The following is a 24,177-nucleotide window of genomic DNA, read 5'->3' as shown; positions in this document are numbered from 1 at the left end:
GGACAAGAGAAAGCTAAAGAAAAGGCAAGTCCTGAGACTTTACTGAGCACTTACTGGGTACCAGGTTGTATGTCAGAGTCTTTGTTACTTATTTATAATGTCTTCCTAGTATCATAGTAAAGTACATGAATCTGGGGGTTCTTGTGTTTCTGCTGAGTATATTGCATTCTAATTCTGTAAAATTTCCATGTTTGAGAAACCTTGGATTTGAAATCAAGTTTGTCTAACTCTAAAGCTAGTTAATAATTATCCTTCCATATTACTCTATCTCTTAACATTTCCTTCTGTATGTATTTTGTTCATTGTGACCTGTATTTCATCTCTACCTCTACCTCTGTAGTGATGGAAAGATCATCATAACCTTCTCCACCTTACTCCCACCCCAACCAGCAACCTTTATATAGAGATTCCCTGAGCAAACCTTATATTCTGCAAACTCTTTTGTCTTCAGCCCCAGTGAAAGAGTCCATTCTTTCAACTGCACGCCTGTTATAGCAATATCTGATGATGGGATTGAACTTTGGTGTATGTTATGGTTTGTGTTTGGATGTCACCCCACCCCCACCCACCCCCACCCCACCACAAAGCTTCATGTGGATGAAGTGGGACTTTCTTTTTCAGAGGTAGTTGAATCTGGAATGTGTGATGCTGGGGTTAAGGGCGTGTGATTACTAAACCACTACATGTGAATGATTTGTTTGGCACTGCCCTAATCCCAGTGGTCTGGATGGAATAAAAGAGGCAGAAAGACTTGGAGAAGGCCTCTTGTTACCTTTGATACCTTGTGCATGCCATGTTGTTTCTACTCTGTGATGCCTGTTTGCCATCCCTGCCTTGGAGGCAGCTTATTATGGACTGAAACCGCTATGAACTGTAAGCCAAAAAAATCCCTTCCCCTTTAACTTTGGATGCTGGGTATTTTGTCTCAGCAATGAGAGGAAAATAACTAACACAGTGTATTTGCCATGGAAACTTATAAATGGTGTGCTCTGGTTCATCTCTCAGAAATCATCTAGAGGTATGGTGCTCAACCATACAATGTATCAAAGGCACCCTGAGAAACTTGTAAACATACAGATTCCCAGGTGTCTCCCTTGACTGACCTAATTGAAATCTCAGTGAATGGGGCCCAGGATTCTGTATTTTCTCCAAAGCTCTCAGATCATTTGGATGTTTCAACACAATTCTCCAAATTATATTACTTAGAAGATCAAGATCCAATAAGGACATGAAATTTACCCAAGTTACACAGCATATTGGCTATATATTTTTATTTTTTCTGATAAAGCAAAGCTCACATTGGTGATCCCTGCAGACAGCCCCCGTAAGTATTAGCTTCTTGTTCTGCCCCAGGAAGACTGTTTGTTAACTGTGGAGTTGAATAGCTTACAAGTGAGTGAAGAAACTACGTCATCTCTGATCATAAAACCTAGTGAACCGCAAGCAAGCTGGTATTTGTGTTACAAAACCACCTGGGGAGGCTGGCCTCACTTGGCACTTGCCTTGACTCCTGAGAAGAGGTAAGGCTTTCTCTCTGCCCTTCCCTACCTGCCCAGAGTTCAGGAACAAAGACTGACCCAGGGTTACTGTGGGGTCAGGAATGCACTGAAGATAAAATCAGGGGATAGTCCACTCACCCTTGGTTCTGTCACTTGCATGACCTTGGAAAGGGATGTTTTCCTATCTGGCTCTCAGTCCCTGCATTTATAAAATGGGAGCATTGGCCTCTGAAAGGGTTATGGGACTAGAGCTGTGGAGTTACCAAGTCTTAAGTTAGAACTACATCCTATCTCCTTACTCACAGCCTGACTCCAGACAAATCACTTCACTGAGCTTGAAAACCTGTTCCGTAAAATAGGGGTGTTGACAGCTACCATATGGAGTATATATGAAAACTAAACAATATGTTGCAACTAACATGTTTGGCACAGACTCTGGTCATGGAAAGTGCTCAACAAGTAGCAATCATTGTTCTTCTTGTTGAAGTTTCTTATTCTAATCTGAATCTGAGGCCAATCTTTCTGACCAAGGAGGGGTGGGACTGCCAGGCCTTACATTTGAATAGACTTTTCTAGTTCCTGTACACTGCCCGGTTCTTCAAATGGCCCCTTAGCAACTTTACAAATGGAGACTCCAAGGAAATTGGTCTGGGATTCAGAAGAAAGCTCATAGGATTACTCTGGCTTGGAGATATTGTATGAACACAAATCCTTATCTTAACCTCCGAATCCTCGTCCACAAAGTGCAGATCATGAGTCTTTACCTAGAAGATGCAAATAAGAAAGGTTTAGAGAGTGTATGTTGCTATATGAGCACACATTTTTCTGAGCACCTACCAGACAGTGCTAGCTGTAAGTTAAGTCCAAGACTCCAAGGTAGAGAGACTCCTAACCAGACTATGCCTTTGTGTTGCTTATGTCCTGTGGAGGAGAATGACATTGATTAAGCATTGGAGATATAAAACATGGTCCTATCCAGAAGTTCACATCGTAAGGAAAAATGAACATCTAAATGGAACTTAGAATCCAAAGGGCTAAGTAGAAACATCACAGAAATAGGGAGATTGGGAGAACCAAAAGCAGGAACCCTTATTCTGAATTGAGGTAGAATGCTCAGAGCTGCTTTCCTGGAATAAGTAACTCTTTTTCTCCAGGAATTTGCTTTGTAAACATTAATGCCCTGTACAAATATATAGGATTGTTTACTCCTTTCTTTTCCAATTGCATGCTATATGAGTTTGAAGATCCTAGAAGTTGAAAATCCTACCTGAGGGTTTCCACGAGCATGTTTATGAAGAGACACTGAGGGTACAAAACTGACTCTGGGGAGAAGTTAGGCTGCTAGTGTCAGAGCAGCAATCAGAATCTGAATTTTTAACTGCGTGTTTTGTTACCTGAGCTGACAATCTCCGAGGCCTCCTTGTCACTCTTACACACACACACACACACATACACAGGCACGCACACACACAGGCATACACACACACAGAGGCACACATGCCTGCTTGTCCTGCAGGGCACACCTGTGGCCCCTCACACTCCCCTGCTGCCAACTCTTATAAAACAGGCAAACGGAACAGCTTGGCTTTGGCTATAACATGTACAAACACATGGAGCAAAGTTTCCAAAGGGAGACAGACAGTGAATGCCTTTCAGGGTCTGGCAGTTTTATGGGCAGAGGCCAATTAAAAAGCACACCCCACACAAAGCCTGTGGGTTTTGTTTGGCTGTGACCTTCTCTCCAGTCCCCTTGTAGGCTGCACTGATAGTGCAAATTGGAAGGACCACTGTCCTCAAAGGGTCCTGGGCATTCATGGTGCTTCCGGGGAATCTTCTCACTGGGACCCCTCATTCTAGGCAACAGGCTTAATTTTACTGGATGCTAGCTATAAGGAAGCACAGTTAAAGACTGAAAGGTGTAGAGAAAATACTACTCAGAACATGCCTTTCTGACTATTTATGTCCTGTGGAGAATGACACTGAGTTTAAAAAGTGGTGAAGCAAAGGCAGGGAATTCTGACTGTGAGAATCTAGAGGAAAGAATTACCAACTCCTTCTGAGAGAGGCAAAAACGTCTTTGAGTGCCAGTGAATCTCATTCAAGCTGGATCTGCATGCATTACAAGAATATCCCCAGCACAAGAGCAGCATATTCAGAGGCTGAGCGAGGATGGGCATTTTTGAGACTTATGACAATGACTATCAACACTTACTGTTTGTTACATGGTTTGTACTGTTCTAAGCATCTAACATATATTGATCTATTTAACCCTCTCAAAATTTATGAGACACTAATATTTCTACCAATTGGTAGAGAAGAAAATTAAGGCCTAGAGTGGTTGTCATTTTCCCAGGGCTATTGGACTGTTAGCAACCAGTGGTTCTGAGACCCTGACAGAGACTGGGATTGTCTCTACGGCAGCAGAGTTGGCTGTGGGTGTAGTATAACAGAAGAAGCTGAGAGTTAGGGAACCCCAGTTCTTCTGCGTACTCATTGAGATCTCAATCTTTGCTACACTGGCCAGAGAAAATGATTTTGCTGTTGTCAACCTCAAAGGGATTAGAGAATATAAAAGCGAGAGGTAAAAAATGTCCTTTGTACACAAGTTAGCATATGATGTAATTCCTCTTATTCATGACATATACACCCTCCTCAGTGTGGTGGGGGAATATAGAGAACCCAGAGCCCATAGAGGAGGATGGCTTGCTCCAAGTCACATCCACTGTACTACTGAGGCAAGATTAGCACTCAGAGTGCTCAGAGCATACAGAGTATAGTAGTAAAAATCCTAAGGCCAGATGAGATCTAGAGTGGCATTTTGTTCTAACATATACTGGCTTCCTGATACTAAGAAATGACTTAAATTCTCTGAACCTCCTTTTGTCCATGTATAAAACGGGGATGAAAACTTACACATCAGAGTTTTGAGATATATATGAAATAATATATATGTATATGTAAAGAATTTGACAACTGTTAAGGAATCAAATGATACTGACAAAAATGAGGATGGATGATGAGCATGAACTTGGTGGTGGTAATGGTGGTGGTACAAGAAAAGGAAGACAAGGAAGAAGAGGAGGAGGAAGAGGAGGAGGAAGAGGAGGAGGAGGAGGAGGAGGAGGAGGAGGAAGAGGAGGAGGAAGAGGAGGAGGAGGAGGAGGAGGAAGTTTGCATAAGTCCAGGGCCTCACTCTTCCACAAAATTGTGCTTGTGCAAAGCCATGGCTCATTGATGCATAATTATACACATGCCCATGCATGACTTCTACATAAAACTAAATAATATCCTTGCCTCTCTGATGTTTCAGTTACTATACCTGTATGATACAAATCATGCCTCATGCATGCACTGCCACTGATCCCATGTGATTCATCATTCTTTTGATGCCCCTGGTGTTTCTGTCCAGTCTAACACTCAAGAAACAGTGAAAAAGAGAAAATCCAAGTCACCAGGCCTATTAGGTAGCAAGTCTTATTGACTCAACTTCCTTAAGACCTCTCAGATCTGGCTTTATCTTGCAGTGGCCTTAGCTCAGGCTTCCCCTCTCTCTTCTAAGTAATACCTACAATCTCTTATCTAGTTTCAATGCCAAAGCTCTGTCTTATCTCTCTCTTTTCCAACCATGTAGCCAGAATGGTCTTTTAAAAATGCTTACCTGCCCATCTGACACCTCTGTTTTCAATCCAGCATCTTCCAATGGCCAACACGGTTTGGCTTTGACAATCTTTCTAAACACAACCTCTATCTTGCTGCCCACCTCAAACATGGCACAACCACTGCCACAGGGCTGCTTCCTATGCCAATAAGACCCTTTCTCTATTGCTCTACTTACTAAATTCTCATAAATGCTTCCACTGTGAAAGTTTTTCTGATGACAACTTGTCTTCCAATGCTAGAGTCCATTTCACCCACCCTTTCTTGAGTAAAGAAGTCATTATCGTAACTTTGTTTGAAATTTACTGAAAAGTTTTTGTTGGTAAGCACCAAATCTTTTTATATATTTGTACAGCATCTAATTCAATCTTCCCAACAGTTTTTTGAAGGCATATATTTATTGTTCCATAAATGAGGAAAGCTAGGCTTAAGAATGGTTAGGTTGACATCTGCGAACTTGAGCCTTCTAGAAAGACTTGTAGTTTACCTTCCAAATCTCTCTGAGTCCAGCCCCTCCCCATTGTAAACTGCACAACCAATATTAAAATTCAGATTGGCTCCACTCCAAAGTGTCCAATTTTATCACATTTTCTTTAGTTAGCTAAATTCTGGGAGTCCCTAGGGGCAAGGGTTGGGCTCTTTTTATCTTCATACCCCAAACCAGGAAATCAGTACTGTACTCAGGCATTAGTTGAAAGCTAGACTTAGCTTTTACCTTAAGAAGGAAGAGGTGATTGGATCCATTCACCCTATAAGGTAGGAAGCACAATGTTCACCACTTGGAATTTTTTTGTCTGACCAAGTTTACATTTCAATATCTCAACATTTTCACTTAGAAGCTATAGGACTTTGAACGGGATATTTAGTCTGCCTTAGCAAGTTGTTAAAAATTTTAATCCCAATAATACATGGCTGTTTTGTACCTGGTTCAGTGAGAAAAACATGGAGACTCACTGTATGACAGGGACTCCTTATATGGTGGTTATTAGCATTTGTCTGTCCAGTGTACTCTATGATGCAGTCTGCCTAGGGAAGTTATTTCCTGACCACAAAGAAGGAAGGGGTCATTTAAGGATGGTTTCCCATGCACTCCTAACACCTCTCCATGTTCACAACTTCTTTATCTGATGGTGGAGACCACATAAGAAGTAGCATCCTTGCCAGAGTAGCGGGACGAAAATCCCTGGGCTTCTTCTGTGACAGCACACGAATCTACCTGGCTATGCAAAGGCCAGGGCAGCAGACCTGACAGCCTCATTTGCACTTCAAGAATTTTCCTTTTTCTTTTTCCATTGAAACATCTTAATAAATATTAGTCTAACCTCCTTTCCTGCCATGGCAGGATACACACACACACACACACACACACACGCACGCACACACACACCCACGCACGCACGCACGCACACACACACACACACACAGTTGCCTTAACAGGCTTCTGGCTTCCTATTCTTGAGAGCCTTATGATGGCTGATTCTGCAGTGCCAGGAAAAAGAAGCTGAAATCAGAGAGGGAGAGGTGTGAATTGGGGACAGGACGATGGCAGATATTTTGAGGAATTGCCACTTTTTATGAGAACTCAGAGAAAACCACATAGTCCTTGGAGATCTTACAAGTGTGTTAAGTTTCAACATCATGACCATTTTTCTTTAAGTTAAAGTTTTGATATTATTTTTGATACTGTGATATATCTCACAGAGCTGTTAGTCACTATTTTTTTTCTTTTTATTAGAATTATCTAGATTTTTCCCAGTTAAATTTTCATAGTCATCTCCCTAAGATCCACAGGTTATCTGTATATCAAATTAATTAGGGGGGAGGGGAAACTACTTACTATAAATAAAGATATATTGTGTTGGATACATATTATTTCACTCAAGGTACACAACACTCCTATAAGGTGAGACTATCAATGACTCCACTTTATTGATGAGAAAACTGAGGTTAAGATGTCAAGTTACTTACCTAAAAACAATACTAGTAGAGCCAGATTCAAAATTATCAGGCTCAGATCACTGCTACACCATAGTGGGAATTTAATATTCTTCAACTGTTGAGATATATTTTTCCTCAGGTTGAACCAAGAAAATGGAAAACTATAGTAATGTGTTGGCTCAGCAAAAGCCTGAGACCCAAGGTTCAAGAAAAAGTATTCACAAGAGTCATTCAGAACAGGACTTTCCACATGGCAAGTTCTCAATGAATGGTAACTATTACTTTTTACTTTTATTTTTATATTTTGGTAAAACTTGGTTCCTTTCTGAATGTACTTATGCCTGGGAGGAAAAGAGACATTAACACTGTGGAGAGTATTTGTTCATCTAAACTTCACTGGTATACTTATAGAAACATAAATTCAGTAATTATAAACTTCTTGAAAGAGCACCTTTGAGCTTAGGTGGTTGGAGATTGAGCCAAGTTGTTTGGAAGAATCTCTGGTTTCTTTTCAGGCTCCCCATTTCCCTTGTGTGGATCAGAGTCCTGGAAAACAAATCTTAGCATGTAGGTGGTCAGGAAAAGGACTCTAGATATCATCCCAACTCATCAAATTGAGAGGTAGGCATATTTTATCTGTTTATAATTCACTGATATTCAGTATCTTTTTCCTTTTCTGAATTCTCACAGTGCCCTAATCTCTTCAACAGGTGTGATGTTTTCATTATGACTTACTTGACCTATATCTCATTCCCTTTAGTGACATATCTTGTCTGAGCTAATACTGGAAATTGCATAATGCTTCTTTGTCCTCATTACTCTCCCAGGGAACACGATGAGGATGGTACAATTACCATTTAAGAGGAAACTTCAAGTATGCCTCCATAAAGCTACCCAAAAATACATAAATGGAGATTCCAGTGTTGGAGTGTCTACTACTGATCACAGGATCCATGCTGCCATCACTTCTTGCCTGGAAAATGACAATGGCCATCCTCTCTTTGGGGCCTTCTTCAATTCATCTTTAACTCTATAGTTGGAATGATTTATCTTAGTGAGCAAGTTGATTATTTCACTCCTTTGCCAAAGCTGTGCAGTAGCTCCTGGTTACTTAAAAATAACATCTAACTTCTTGTCTGAGACTTTAACTGTTCTTCCCAACTCCAAGATAAATCCTTGGCACTTCCTGCTTTACTCCCAGTATTAAACAGTGTTCTCATCAATGAGACATAATACCCAACAGTCATAGTTAAAGGAGAAGTTTAATTTACTCGTGGTTTTTGTCCATGATAGGCTCACTTCAAGCAGAGACATTATGGTGAATGGGCACAGTGGAACAAAACTGCTTAGTTCATAGTGGTCAGGAAGCAAAGTAGGGAAAGAATGTCAGACAGAAATGGGCTAGGGACCATATATAGTAGCTATGACCTACCCAGACACACCCAAAATTGTATTTAACTAATCTGCTAGGTGTTTCTTAAACCACTGAAGTTTACATATCAGAATTAATGGTCACAATCCATTCCTTGTCAACTTCACACCCAAATAAAGTTTCTTAATCCATACTTAATCTTCAAATAAAGACAAATTCATAATTTCACCTAATATAATACAACTATTCCATGTACAACTGGAAATGGAATAATCCCTTCCCCAAAGTTTCGTAAGTTGTAGTGTTTTTTTTTTCAAAAGTCCAAATAAATCCAAGTCTTTTCTGAGACTTAAGGCACACTCTTAGCTGTGAAACTCTGTAAAGATTTTTTAAAAAAGTAACATAGTCCCAAGGAACAATAGCACATGGTAAAATTCCCATTCCAAAAAAGAGCAATGGGGAAAGAATCATTAAAACAAGATAAAAAACCACCAGGCCAAACATTAATCCTGTAGATCCATGTCCAGCTGCCAGAGCACATTATGATAAAATGTAAGGTTCAAAAGGCATGGGTAGTCCCACTCCTTTAGCCTCACCAGTTGCAGACCACAATGCCTCTTTCTTGGGAGGGCTTCCACTCATGGCTTTCAGCTTTCCTTGGCTGATGGTCCAAATCCAGACAGCTTGAACTTCCTGTTGTCTTCACTGCTTTATTTCTGTAGCCTCATGCACTGTCCTCTTAGGGGCTCCTTACCTGGTCTCCCAGGCCTTTGTCTTGCATTCTGCATGCTAGTATAACCAGCATCATTGGATGATGCCAATCTATGTTGTCAGCTGAGGTAGGTCCTCTTGGACCATGGCTGCAGCTGCCTCTAAATGACTGGACAGTTGAGCATGGTGAAATGAATACCACAAAACCAATTCTCTAGGAGGCCCTTCTTCAGCAAGGATCCCAAAGACTGTGTTCTCAAATGAAAGGTTGACACATTTCTGCACTTGAGCCTGCCATTGGTGGGTCTTGCTGATTCCTGAGATTCCCTCAAGGCACAAGAAGAAAACTTCTTGTCCTTGTACAAAGTACCTGGCTTCTTTTTAACGTTGCTTTTCTCTTTAACAGCCACACCTCCTTTGGCCTCAAGTTTACACATAGTTCTTTCTGTGCCAAAATTCAAGTTTTTCAATATTTTTTGCTCCACCCTTTGCCCCTGATTTTCACTATAAATTTGACTCAAAGCAACCAACAGTACCCATACTACAGCATGAAATTTGAGCTGCCTAGAAATTTCCTCCACCAGATTAACCTACTGCTCTTATGCTCAGTCTCCTGCAAAGTTTCAAGACATGGGCAAAGGGTAGAATTTTTTTGCTAGCATATAACACACTGTTCTTAAATTCATCAATGAGTCCTTGCTCCAAACTGAAACCTCCTGAACTTGGCCTGTACTCTCCCCATTTCTATCAGCATTCTAGTCTTCTGAGCTCCAAACACAATCACCTATAAAACTCTATTTATAGCATTCAAGAGCTTCTCTAGCCTTCTGCTCCAAACTTTCTGATCTCCTCTCATAAAACAGTTTCAAAGGGTTCTAAACCCCATTGTCAGGGATAGTCACAGCAATAAACCCAATTTTCACGTACCAATCTTCTCTATTAGTCAGCTTTTTCATCACGGAGGCTCAATACCCAATACTCACAAACTAAAGGACAGCTTTAATTTGCTCGAAGTTCCCTTCATGATTGGCTGGTTTCAAGGCAGAGGTATCATGGTGAAAGGGCATGGCTGAGCAAAGCTGCTTATTTCATGGTGACCAGGAAGGAGAGCAAAAGAAGAATGCCAGAGAGGAATGGGCCAAGGACCATATATATTTCCCAAGGTCATGCTTCAGTGATTCACCCACACACTTCTGGGAGCATGCTTTACGACTATGCTAGATGTTTCTTTAATCAATAAAATTGACATACCAGAATTAAGTCACAATCCCTATTCTTAATGAAAGTGGCTTCAACCTTTGAATGACATGTTCTCTGTGCTTTTGGTCATGGTTTTTATACTGGCTAGAGAAAATTTCATCCTTCTCACATTTGTCTGGATTATCCTCCCTCAGTCTCTGAGTTTATATATAATTTTTTCAAGGAAACATTTCAGGACACCCTCCAATGTATCTCAGGACTGAACACAAGTTCAAGGAATTTGCTTTCTTACCTCAGCACAGCCTGAAACCATCAGACTGTTTCCCTGTTATAACTCTTGGACCCCGAGTTCCATGAGGGCAGAGTCTTCTCTGTCTTTAGTTGCATACCCAGTACCTGACACACAGTATCTATTCAATCTTGTTCAGTGAATAAACAGAGGTCCCCCAAACACACTGCACTAGTAAGAAACACTACTAAAGCAGAAAGAGAGACAATAGGAATTTTTAATGCACAGAAAGTCCTGCAGGGACTTTGGGTACACCCACAGGTAGCAGGAAGAAGGAGAGGACCTGCAAACTTAATAAAGTCTGAAAGAGAGAGAGAAGACAGGAGAGAGGGAGAGAGAGAGAGACAGAGAGAGAGAGAGAGAGAGAGAGAGAGAGATTCCTTAAAGACCCAAGCTTCCTCATTGCAACAATCCTTGAGGCTTCCTTTATGAAGCTGAGGAAGTCAAACTGTCTTTCCACAGGTTTCCTCCTGGGTCCATGGGAGGAAGGAAGCTGAGTATGGCAGGAGGGAGGAAAAAGAGGAAAGGCTGCTTGGTCTTCACCTGAAAACTTTTGCCTCCCCATTGACTGTCATCCATAAGAAAGGTTTAAAAAGGAGAGACATCTGATAGAATCAAATAATATTTTAGAAAAAATAAAAGAGGAAATGAATAATTCCATTGGTTAAAAAGTTCTCTGTCCACTATCCACAGGAGAAATGGTTTGCTTTGGCCTTGCTGGTAACTTCATCTGCCAGGCTTATCCTCAGCTGTTCCCCAGCCCACCCAAGGTCCCAGGATCCATGAGAGTACTTCTCCCCCTCGGAGAGTCTCTGTGCTCATAGAGGGCAGCAGTCTCCCTCACCGGCCCTTGGAATCCCCATACGTGTTTCGGGGCATGGACACCATCTTCTCTTCGCATGTGATTTTGGTGTCCTTAAGGATGCTGTACCACACCATGCCTGCAGGCCGGATCTCCTCGCTGCGGCAGAAAAGGTAGGGCACAGTATCCACACGGCTCTGGATGTAGGGGCTTCGCAGGAGGTTGGAACAGTGGCTGCTCACCCTCTCCAGCCTCCGCAGGATCAGGTGGGCCTTCCTGAAAGGTATGAGAGGCAGCAATAATCAAGGAAAAAGTCCGGATCAGTATTTAGGACTTTGGGGTGGGAATGGTCAATAGACATCTGAAGACATCTGTCTCAATGATTTCCTATCCATTTCTAACTTAAGTGTGGTATTTTAAACACCTATTAAAAAATTACCCTGAAGTCTATCCTTTTCAGTTATGCAAGTATAAAAAATGAAAGTGGTAAACCTTTTGATTTCAACTTCTATTATATGAGACTCCTGGGAGTTAGGAGATCACCAGCCTTAGGGTTCTGATCAAACAGAAATTATAGGAATGATTTTTTAAAAAATACACAATAACAACTAAAATTTGACACTTATCATCTGCTAAGCACTGGTTGTATACTTTATATACATCTTAAACATTTTATTTAATCTTCACATCAGTCCCCAATATCTTATTCTTCATTCTCACTTAACAGGTGAGGAACCCAAGCAAGGTTCTGAGAAATTATATTACTTGACTGAAGTTAAATGTCAAGTTGACCACTGGAGTTGGGCACTGAAATCTGGGCCTGAATCCCCAGCAGGTCCTCCTCCAACTGTTTAGTTTCTTACTTTCTCATATGTTTCTCTAAGTCACGAAATCTAGACAACTTGCCCTCTATGCTTCTCTTTCATCAAAGCCTAAAAATAAATGTTCCCAAATTAGAACTTCCCTGTGTCCCATTTTCCCCATCTCTAAAGTAGTGGTGACAGTCTTATCCTCATAGGTTGGTTGTGTGAAATTATGCATGAGAAATGCCCCGTGCTTGACACTACGTAAGATTCCAATAAATGATAACTACAATTATAATGATTATTATAATGATGCTTCAGGATCAAGACTAAAAGGAACACCAATCTTAGCAAGAACCATTCTGTATTTTGATGATCACAATTAGTAAGTTATCTAAAATCTTTTATCTAGCAGTAGAGAGAGGACCTATGAGAGATGTGAAAGCTGCAAAAATCTAGCAAGGATCTTTGAGGTCAACTGGAGCAGGGTTCCTCAACAGTGGTACCAGTGATTCTGGGATTAGGAGGAATTGTGTAGGATGTTTACTGGCACCCTGGGACCTTAACCCAGGTGATGACAAAAGCAGCCCACATACTAGTTAGAATAATATTAGCTACAATTATTAGAAAGGGGGACAGTCACCCCAGTTGAGAAACACTGACCTAATCTGACCTAGCCTCATTAAAAATATGGAAACTTAGGCTTAGAAAGAGAGAAAAAGAAGTGTCTTTCTCCCTAGTCACATGACAAGTCAATTTCATTATCAAGGTGTCTATCTTGCTTATCTCTACTTCTGGCTTCTTCAAGATGCCTAGGGATCCTGTAAAGGTAAATGAGAGGTCTGCTCTTCTGCTGTCCTCTCCATGCCCTTCTCAGACCCCAGCAGAGAAGGAGTTTTATGACAAGAGACCCCACAAATGAGAGACTGTGTTAGGCACCTGCATGATGGCTGAGAAAGTATTGGGCTTATATGTTATATTTTGTGGGCACAATTTATGAGGTGCCTTTCAAAAAGTCCTCTTTATGCAGTTCAGCACTTGGGTGGAATATTTCCTGAGTTGCCAAGAATTCATCACTTCATAATTACACTCTACTCAGTCCTCCCTCCTCTATGGCAAGTGCACTCCCAAGAGGAGTTTGAAGAGTTTATATCTCCTTCCTCTTTGAGTTCTTACTCTGTTCTTTAACAGCTCTGTATCCTTGGGAAATTTACTTAACATCTCTAACCCTGTCTCATTCTTTGAAAATGGGGCTGTGGTTCAGTTGAAGGAGGTAATGCAATGATGCTACTAACTGACCATAGTCTTCCCATTCAGTAGGATTCAGTGGGAAAGACAAATGAAGATTACAATACAGGATACAAGAGGGAAGATTTAAAAAATAGTAACAGAACCTGTATGAAGACAGAGGAAGGTGCCGAATAGGGGTGGGGATATCCAAGAAATCCCCATAACGGAAAGACAACTGGTGTCAAGTTTTGTAAATGAATAGTTAGATAAAGAAGAGGTCAGAGGCATAGAAGACACTGTAGGCAAAGGCACAGGGATAAGAGACTCCATGGAATTTCTGAGAATCTATGACCTACAGAGCATGAGTGATGACCAGTGAGAAACAGAAGAAGGATCCAGCTGGCATGTCACCCAGGTCCCAGGATGGTCTCCAGTGCATGGAACAGTGGTATACATGCAGGCTCTGCAGCATTGGCTGCTCAGACTCAAATCTCAGTTCAGCCACTTACTGCCTGTGTGACAGTGAGCAAACTGCTTTGCCACTTGTGCCTCAGTCTTCTTGCTTTTCCTATAAAATGGGAATACCTAGATATACCACCAAGTATTGTCTCAAAATATCAAGGAGAATAATGAATCTATAATAAGACCTTAATGAATAGATAAATAAAAGGAGAAGTATTGTCTCAAGGGTAAGCAAGTAGGGGAGTTATTGAAAGGGCTTGAGGAAGCAAAGTAAAAGGCTTGGAGCTTTTAAAAGTATTTCTGGCTGCTGTGAGAGTTGAAAAGGGGAAGGGCAAATCTGGCAGCAAGAAAGCAGGTAGAGGGCACATCCAGGTGTTAATTGTACTTACCCTCATTGTACTTAGGAATATAGGGTTGATTTTCCGCTATGCACTGGAGAATCCTCTTTACTCTGTTTTATAATCTATGAAAAGGGAATACCATATTGCTCATCTCATAAAGTTATAATGGGGTTAAGTAAGTTAAGACATGTATAACTCTTCAAAAAGTGTCACCAAGAAAGCATAGAAAAGCTTACACAGTACCAAATAAAAAGGAAGAAACTATTATCACCACAATGAACACCACCACTACCACTACCATCATTATGTTATTAGGTATTCTTTGTATGTCAGGCACTGGGGATACATGAGGATTGGTTTAAACCTGAAATGTCTTCATAAGGCAGTGGCAGGAGAAAGAAAGAGCTATTAATGGTGTCTAATTCAGAGGAAGGGTGCTGCTTTGGAAAAGGCGGAAGGGACTATGGGAGTATAGATGGACAGCTAGTCAATAATTTAGGACTCAGAGAAGTCTTCCCAAAGGATCTCACAGCTGAGCCAGGTCTTCAATAATGAAACAAATGTTAGGCAGAGGAAATAAGCCATTTTAAATGAGACCAGAGAGAGTGTAAAATGGCTGGTTACAAATAATGAGTGGGAAGCTAGGAAGCTTATCAAATATTGGACCATCCTGGTTCTTCGATGCCAAGCCGAAGAATTTGTATTTTATTCTTTGGGCAATAGAGAGCCAAACAGAGGCTGATTCAGGCAGTCACAAAATAGTAAATGCAAAAGAAGGTCAGAAAGCGCAATTATTCCAACATGTCCAAATGCTTTGCTTCCAAAGGCACAGCCATTTCCTCAGAGAGAATCTTGGAATTCAAGTGGACGAAGCCTCCTTTTGTACAGATGGAATAACTGAGGGCTGAAGTGACAAAATGAATGTCTTAAATTAATAAGGCACAAATCTAGAACAAGATTCTTGATCACATAGAGCAGAGGTGGTGAACCTGTGGCACCCATGCTGCAGCGGGCTGTTTGCATCACTGAAAGCTCTAAGAGGTTTACCATCATGGCGCAGAGTCAAGATGAAGTCTTCATCTCTGACATCCCTAATTCAAGTCCTGACTAACTTAACAACTATATAGATAATGAGCAAGTTTGCAATGCCACTAACTCTTAGTTACCACATCAGTAAAGCAGAAATAACAGTGTTGCTGGCAAGGCAAGATACTGTGGGTAAGATCTTGGCTCTAAGTAAATGTCAGCTATGATTCAAAGTAGCATTTATATTAGGAAAGACATAGACTTTATGGCCTATAAGGCCGAGTCTCTTGACCTCTCTGAGCCTCAATCTCCTCACTTGTGAAATGAGAATGGAGACACCAATTTTGTAGAGCTGTTATTGAGCTCAAATGAAATGACTAACATAGGCATGAAGCATAAAGCTTAGGATACAGTAGGCACTAAACCAATGTTTACAAAGACAACAAAGGCAGGAGAATTCAGAAGGTAAAGCCACACAGAGAAGGATTGGCGGAGGGATGGCTGGAAAGGAGAAAGCGGTGTGAGACAGACCAAAGGTGAGAGTGCTGGGTAATAAATTGGAGGCAATGGAGACCCATAAATCAAAGGCCAGGCATGCTTTCCCTGGAAAGGAAATCATAGGTCAGGGTAATCACTTTTCTCAAATACCAGAGATGAAATCTTCCTCACTGGGAAGCAAGAGGTAGAAAAGGGACACCACACATGAATTTATTATATATTAACAGGTATGAATGAGAGAGATGGCTCGTGAAGGAGTAAAGGGCTGGCCCTGAATGCCACTTCTCCCGGAATAGTAGAACCTTTGACCAACCATTCTATTTCCAGAATACTTACTCAATCAGCTATTGACACAGTTACCAGAAGACACCTAATTTCTAAGGGAAACTTGCAGTGGAGAAAAGGAAAAGAGTTGAGCTTTAATGTTTCAGTGTTGGCTAACCCTGCACTTAATGAGAGGCAAGGGCATGACATGGTTGCAAAAAACTGGAACACAACTTCCTGAAGAGGAGAGAGCAGATTAAAGGAAGTAATGACCTCATTCATGCAGCCCTAGTAAGGCCACTTCTATAGAATCCTGGTCACTTCTGGTAAGAAGGATGTTTATAAACAGTAGGCAGATCATCATGCTGGAGGATGCCTTAAAAACAATCTTGCTGTCAAGGTCCTGAGTTCAATCCCTGGTACCCCCCCAAAAAACCAAAACCAAACCAAAACAAAATGAAACAAAAAAACAATCCTTCTGAGTTGGAAACACAAATAGAGAGGAAGATGAGATCTAGGCAAATGATTATGTTCTAGCAACTGAAGACTGTGAGCCAAAAAACTGAGGGTCAGGGATGATAATGACTGTAGGTAACTCCCACTATGCCAGAAGTAGTTCCTATGTATCCATGGGAAAACACTTGTTCAGGAAATTAAATTTAACCCACTTTGCAAATCTTGATTGTATACCTTATTCCCAGTCTACAAGTGGTCAAAGTGAGCCTGTGACCAGAAGAGCGACTTAATCAGAGTGACAAAATACTAGAATGGGGTCTGTCTCAAATCTCTGCGGCAAGACACTCAAGTGTTATTGATGAAGCCTCCTAAAATTAACAAAATAAAAGTTTGGTTGAATATCATAATATTGAAGCAACCCTAAAATGATATTCTTCAATATGGTAGTAGGTTCCCTATCACTGAAGGTGATTAAATCAAGTATGTTTTAGAAAGGAGTCTGCTGGTAATGTAAGCTGGAATAAGTGCTTGTTGTTGGGGTGTGTTTGTGTGCTTTTAATGTAAAAGGAATGCAGGCTTTGAGTGAAAATACATCTGACTTGCATCTCATGTGCAGTTCACAAAGAACCTGATATGACACAATTGCCAAAGCACTGAGTTCCTCAGAAGAGAGGACCACATTCATGGAGGTTCTAGTAACACTTCAGAAGTCATGGTGAAATTTCACATTCAGGGTGTCTTCCAGACCTTTCTCAATATCATAAATCATGTTTTGCCCTAGGTTGCTGCAGCATTTTATTGCTTTTTTGAGGTCCATAACACAGTTTCTTTTAGTTATGAACATGTCTTGCAATGCAATGTATTACACTGAAAAAGATGTTAATTTGACATCAGAAAACAATATTTTGAATTTGGGGTCTAACTCCTATTACCTGTATAACCTTACACAATTTATGTAACCCCAATCTGTTGCTTAATCTTCAAAATCTGTTATTCAGGAGTTGAAATGAAATGTAAATGACTGGCCCCACAATAGGCACTCAAATAATATTTCCCAGATGCTTTTTTGACAGTGTATGTTTCCTTTGGTGTCTAGCTCCTTACTGTGCAAGAAGGATTATTAAATGTGAATTGACTTGACCTGAGGAAATTTTTGGGCCTAAACTATCAAAATACAGTAATTCTCTAGCAGGGTTTAATAAAGAGAATGAAGTGGCACAAGAGCATTCTGTGGACCCATGGAAATAATCATGTGAGTAGGCAAAAAGGCTTATACAAATTCATCTGCAATAACAAAGAAATTAAAATAAATTTAGTTGGTGTTTAATAAAGAAATAGACTATTGATTAGACAATACACTGATCAAAAGATAATACATTGATATGTGCCTCCATGGAGAACTATCCATGGGATACATTATATATACATCCATTGTAAAATACTTTTCTGATATGTTGTTAAGTGGAAACAGGCAGACAACAGAACACAATGTATATATATTTACTAAACATAATAGAGATTATGGAGATGGAGATGTGGTTGTAGATACAGACATGTCATTAAGCTTCTATTTCCCTTCTCCCATAAATATCCATACTCATATCCATATCTATATATGGAGAGATATGTCTACACTGTTAACAATTTATGCTGAGGTAGGGTTGGTATTATAGAGCTCAAAGGTACAAAATTTTCACTTTCTATTTTATATACTTCTGTATCATTTGTATGCTATAGAATGAGCAAGAATTATTTCAGAACAAAATGAAACAAGGTATTCCCATTTTGAAAACAAACACACATATATTAAAGCTAGTGTGGTAAATTTATGTAATGTAACCATGGCTTTATGGTTTCCCCATTAACTAGGATTATTTTCAGAATAAACCTACACTAAAATTTTAGTCTCAGATTACCCTTCAAAAAACAGAAAGTCAGAAACTCAGGTACTATCTGTGGATATGTGTCTGCAACATCAGGTTTGAAATGTGGTGTGTAAAATAACTAGCAAGAATGTTTATATCTGCCTTGCTTTCATCTTCATTTCTTCATATGAAACCTCGGGACCTTTTCAATAATTCATTTCTTGACTGATGGAAGAATGACTAACTCAAAACTGTTTCAGCTGGGGCTGAGGGATTCCAAGATGATAACTAATCAGTGAGGAAACAGATCCAGAGGACACTTGTTCAGACTCATAGTGTGCTTTGCTAGCTAGTGTTTCCCCATTCTAAGCTTAGATATGAGATGTGATTTAATAACAGCAATTCTCATTTCAAAAATGTGAATATATGCATAAAAAATGAAAGTGTATCTGAGATTACAGGAATATAGCTTCAGAAGCCTAAGCCTGCTCTTTTTCCAAGTATCATAAAAATTCCAAGAGAGTTAACCCAAGATACCCAGGAAGTTAATCCAAGGTTTCAAGAGAGTTAATCGAAGGAAGAAGCTAATACAATCATGAAAAAATGTACAGGTTTATCCCAGGTTTGTTTATTTTCACTAAGGTTGCAGCAATGGGTGTGTTAATTTCAAAGAGGAAAGGTGCCTTGTCTCACTATGTTGAGAACGATCTCAGGCTGAACCAAGCCTGTGATCATTTCTGGGATCTGTTAGTAATGTCTGCTATGGAAGCAAAAGGGACTGACAGTATAAATTTATCATTCCTAGTCTGGATAGATCAATTTTACTGAAAAAAATCTCTTCAAGCACTTGCTCTCTTCTATCAATTTGATCAAACATAACTGAAAAGTTACAGAAGCCCCAAAGTGGCCAAGGATGCTCTGACCCGAGCAAATTCTGGTTGCTGGCCACCTATGAGCTCAGTTTTTCAATCTCCTAATAGGAACTTTATGGCCGGAACAGCTGGGTGTCAGCAGGTCTTCTCTGAGCAGCTGTTTGCAGTAACCTATAGTTGTCATGAAAACCAGGCTCTGGGGAACACTGGTCTGATAGATTTATTAGACAGAGGTAAGATATGCCCTTTTGTCACTCAATTATATGGGGATATGTAACCACAGATCAGGGAGGAGTTGAGAACATTTTGGAGTTTGGTCATTACATAGGCTAAGAGAATCCTAGTAAAGTTCATCCCATGATATCAAGCCTCAGTTTGCTCCTGGAAAAACCCTAGTCAACCTAGGTCACTGAGAAACAGGATGTGCTAGGGCTGGTGGTAAAAGGTCACTCATTGTGTGTCTGCTCTCCATCTCAAGGACCTTCAGGTTTTCTGGTTCCTTGGTTTCCCAGCTGGAAAAGGCTTTGGAGTTAAGCTCTTTCTTTTATGTTATAAATGAGTTCAGAATGAGGATGGAATTTGTCCACAGTAAGTAGGTGACAAAGCTGGGGCACCCAAGTATCTTGCTCTCTTTCTTTTACACTTTCATATTCTGCACACTTGCTAACCCTTCAGAAGCAGAGCAAATTTGTTCAGTCTTCCTGTTTTAAAAACCTTTGCATGGGTTCTAGGAAAGAGATAGGACAAACTCCTTAAAATGACTTACAGAAGTCACCATGATCTGACCCTTAGTAAACTCTCCAATCTTTTCACTTTCCTTTTTCTCTCAACTTGAACTCCCCACTCCAATGATTTTTTAATAGTTCCTTACTAAAGTATATTGTCTTACTTCACCTTCCTCATCTTTGCACTGGTTGTTCCTTCTGATGAAAACATCCTTCCCCTTTCACCGGAAAGACTCCTGTACACTGTTTGATTATAAGCCTTAGCCACTCTTCTTCTCCAGAGATTCTTCTTGAGCTCCAGATTTGGACTGACTCCTCTAGCTACCTGCATTGGAAATGCTTTTAAGTGTGTTTTCTGAACCAGCAACATTGGCAATATCTGAGAATGTGTGCTGACTTTAGAATCTCAGGTCTGTCCCCTACCATTAAGTCAATGCATTTGAACAGGGTCCCCAGTAGATTCTCATACACATTAACAATTGAAAATCACTTCTCCAAAACATCCTTCCATACTCCTCCTTATAGCATGTGTCCTGTTCCATTGCAACAGTCTGCTGATGAGTCTTTCCTCACTAGATGATGGTCTGTATGGGCGAGTCATGATCTTCTTCATTCTCTTATTTCCAGTCCCCAGCACAGGGCCTGACACAGAGTCAGTTAAGGAAGTAAGGTTTCTCCAGTTCTCTAAATATTTGCAAGAACATTGCATTTTTTTTTAGATTGTTAGGTGACCTTAGGTTTCACAGAATTCATTTGTTTCCACCTGTGCTCTACAGATCCTTGAGAGCTCAGAGAGACTTAAGGAATTCCTGGGGTTGGAAGGATAGGGGAGTGTAGGAGAGACCCAGCAAGTGGTGCTCTAGGTACCCATTCTTGCCTTTAGAGAATGACTATGTAACCCTCTGGTCCTCACATTTACAGACTCCTTCCATTAGCCAATTGTTCCGCAAGTAATTATTTAGCACCTACTTTCAAAACTAGTAGCCAGCAGTGCAAAATGGAACTTTATAAATTAGGAGTTTTTTACTTTAGAGACAAATGGCAAAGGGATGAAAAAGGAATAAAAGTGGATTATGTCCATGCACCAACTCCCTACGATTAATGGAATCATTGTGCATTACAAACATGTACTAATAAAAAATGAATAGCTTGTAACTTCAGTAATCATGTACAACTTACATGGTAGTGGGAAGAGAAGTAATGCATAAGTATACCCGTAAGCTATAGGCACTAAAACCAGTGAGTTCAGGGAGAGAATTAAAACATGATGCTGAAACGATCAAGTGGGCAGACATTTTAGGGAATTCTCCGAGAAGGTGGCATTGTATCTAAGACTTCAGGTTCTATGAAAGGTATACGGAAAAAATAATTCCACTGATAAAAAGAATCGGCTCCATTAGTTTATCCAGATCATTTTATAGATAAGATTTAAGGCCAGAAAGGGGCAAGGACACAGTTGCGCAGTGAGTTTATTAACAGGACCAAGATGGATTAGGATGCCACTTTTTAAATTCTTGCTGACACGAGAATGTGGGATGTTGGGGCAATCTCAGATCCCTTCTGGGAGGCTAGAAAGGCCAGGGAAGGAAGATGGTGGGCGTCATGGGTTGGGTTGGTGGACAGTGGTTGGGTACAGGCTGACGGGAGGCAGTGAGTCATCACAATCCACTACCGGGTGGGTTGCTCTGTCTCTCTGGGCAGCCAGGAGCCATTTCTGGAAGATTTATGCCTGGGTGGGTCATAAAGGATCCTAGCAGGTTGTAAAGACAACGTCAGGAATGGAGCTCTGGTTTAACTTGTACCCATACTCCCTAAACCCTGTGGGAAAGCCCAATAAAGTGGAATACCTTATTGGTTCATGGGCAAGATGGCAGCCAAGATGACTAACACAGAGACTTTCATCTGGGGCTCTGTGTTTCTGCCTGCCAGTCCACTTCTTTTAGCTTTTATCTAAAGAACCTTCCTTTCATGTGAAAGGGAGAGAGTTAAAGTACAGGACCCAACAGAACTCATAAAGCCTGCTCCTGGGGAGATCCCTTTTATCATTTAACTAAGCTCTCATTTCATCTCATCTTATCCCTCAAGGGCCTCAAATTCTCAGAAGATCTTTCCAAGTGTTTTAAGGGCTCAGAGTGAGAGTTCAAGGCAGAACCAACTTCCAGGCCAAACTGAGCATCTCTCCGCAGCTCACACAGCCCCAAGGGACCACCACTTCCTCATCATCCGAAATATAAGATGAGGGTCCTACATCTTCATTTGGAAGTGTTTAAAACACATAGTGTCATCCACTCACTATTTCAGGAAGTCACCAATTCTTTCCACTTCTTCCAGTGCCACTAATGTTATCCAGCCAGCTGAGGATGTTACACTGCCTCCCTGGGACTATCCCAGCAGCATTTAGGGCCTCACTGCATCCCTTGCTTCCCACTGAAGCCAGAGTGATCTTTATATCTTGAAGGTCCCTCCCACCCTCTAGCCTCTCCCCTCTCAGAGCAAAAACACTTGAAAAGCTATTACCCTAGGGAGATAATCCAAACTGCTTAACTCTACTTAAAGGGCATTCAAGATCTGGCCCCTGGTGACCTCTGCCTTATCTCTTACCTCTCCTGCTGTCAGACACTTTGCTGCAAATACACGGAAATTCTTTAGTTCCTCTAAACACAGTGCTTTCTGAAATGTAGAAGGAGTTTCTCTGGGGTAGAGGAAAGGATTTGAGGTGATACTCAAGGTAATTGCAAACCCAATATTGAAAAACAATGAATCAACTTTGTAAAAGTGGTTAGATTACCTCCTTCATTCTCTTCCCCTCCTTCAGATAACTTTCAAAAAATATCTTGGCTTGGGGCTGTGTCTTTAACACTTCCCTTGTTGTTAATCTCCCTTTTATAGGGACAGCCTCAGGCTCTGCTATGATTGAGCATTTTTGTTTCCTTCAATTTCTGTTGTTGCTTTTCTATTGTATTGACTTATTTTAACAATGACTAGATTTAATTTTCTACTAAGGGTAGATGGTTCTGGTTTTCCCTTTATAAAATGATAGTGTTTTCTATTCAAACATATTTCCAGTAAGCAGTAAATCTCTCTGCCTCTTTCCCATGTTTAGACCTGACATAACTCTGCTGATCACCACCCTTATTTATTTGACAAAGTCCATTGTCAGTTGATGAGGAAAAGATCCACTAGAATCAACTGGAAGCAGAAGAATCTGCCCCTCAACTCACAACCCTTATCCCATACCTGGGTCCCAGTTCATCCTCACTGCGCCAGACAAAATCGCCAAACTTTTCATAGTGAGAGTTGTAGTGGTGCTGGACTCTGAACAGCATTGAGGCTGAGACTTCCATCAGCGTATTGTAGGCAGTCTGCTGCTCCTTTCCACTTGTGTACCCATTGTACAGATTGTATATCTTGTCGGCTATCTCTGAGAGGGAAGATGTACAAGAAAAGATCACTGCACAGTTGCAACAAGTGAAGACAAAAGCATAGCTGGTGACAAGGAAGTCATGGTCGTCTGGGAGTTCCCTTGGATGGTCTTTGAGAATAGACAAATAGTAATTCCATCCTGACTATATCATTGACTGATTGTGTGCAGTTTTCTTATATACTAACTAAATATGATACAGTCTACTCTGGAGGTGCTTTGGGAAACTAATTAAAGAGTGAATGTAAAGTATTCAGCACAGAGTATGGTACAAAAACTTAATAGTCACAGGTTTTATTACTGATATTATTGTGCTTGTGATTTAATAGGAGGATCCAAACAAATGCAGAGGTTTAAATTAATTGATTTGGCTCATCTCCACATCCTCCCTCAACTTCACTAATATCTCTAATACGTTTCTGTAATCAGTTCTGATAGATCCCATTCAAAATCCTTTTAAAGGAAATCCAGACTTTTCTGCTTGTCATTCAGGGCCATTTCTTCTCCTTCAGTCACTCTTACTAAATGAGGCTCAAATTTATCCTGAGCAGAAGGTACATTTCTTCAGCCTTGGAGGCTCTGATAAAAATCTATGTGTATCCACTAATCATTACTAAAGATAATTGCCCATAGGTGAATCTAGCAGAATTAGGGTCAGGATGGGAAAAACACTTTGTATTATTTTCCACTCTAATTTGTATTTGTTCTCAGTTTTTAACCATGTGCATATATCACTTTAAAATAAT

The 24,177-nt window shown here is 40.6% G+C and overlaps 1 protein-coding gene and 1 long non-coding RNA gene across 10 annotated transcripts in view; one reads left to right on the top strand and one right to left on the bottom strand.

The window, feature by feature from the left end:
• Positions 1-1,341: 1,341 nt before the first annotated feature.
• On the top strand, positions 1,342-10,796 carry LOC101718323 (uncharacterized). Its single transcript, XR_205454.3, has 4 exons — positions 1,342-1,520; positions 7,234-7,365; positions 7,610-7,715; positions 7,922-10,796. It is a non-coding gene; the product is annotated as an uncharacterized LOC101718323 (long non-coding RNA).
• A 69-nt stretch (positions 10,797-10,865) lies between these two features.
• The window catches only part of Astn2 (astrotactin 2), a 908,742-nt gene continuing 895,430 nt past the window's right edge, over positions 10,866-24,177 (bottom strand). For 6 of the 9 annotated variants that reach the window (XM_013073675.3, XM_021262171.2, XM_004849484.3 and 3 more), the window contains 2 exons: positions 23,248-23,431; positions 10,866-11,744 (listed from right to left, as the gene is read on the bottom strand). In XM_013073675.3, coding sequence (XP_012929129.3) covers positions 11,507-11,744; positions 23,248-23,431 — 422 coding nt within the window. In that variant the 3' untranslated portion in view covers positions 10,866-11,506. Of the gene's footprint in view, positions 11,745-14,352; positions 14,427-14,453; positions 20,336-22,566; positions 22,681-23,247; positions 23,432-24,177 lie in introns of those variants that run through there. The other 3 variants (XR_002396623.2, XM_087182845.1, XM_021262173.2) reach the window with 3 other exon arrangements.

Source organism: Heterocephalus glaber, unplaced genomic scaffold (genome assembly GCF_053883595.1).
Source record: "Heterocephalus glaber isolate CG9 unplaced genomic scaffold, H.glaber_assembly_v1.0 deba00001479, whole genome shotgun sequence".
In the NCBI taxonomy this organism is placed as follows: domain Eukaryota; kingdom Metazoa; phylum Chordata; class Mammalia; order Rodentia; family Bathyergidae; genus Heterocephalus; species Heterocephalus glaber.
The sequence above is the reverse complement of the archived record's forward strand: the minus strand, read 5'-3'. Positions and strand labels throughout refer to the sequence as shown.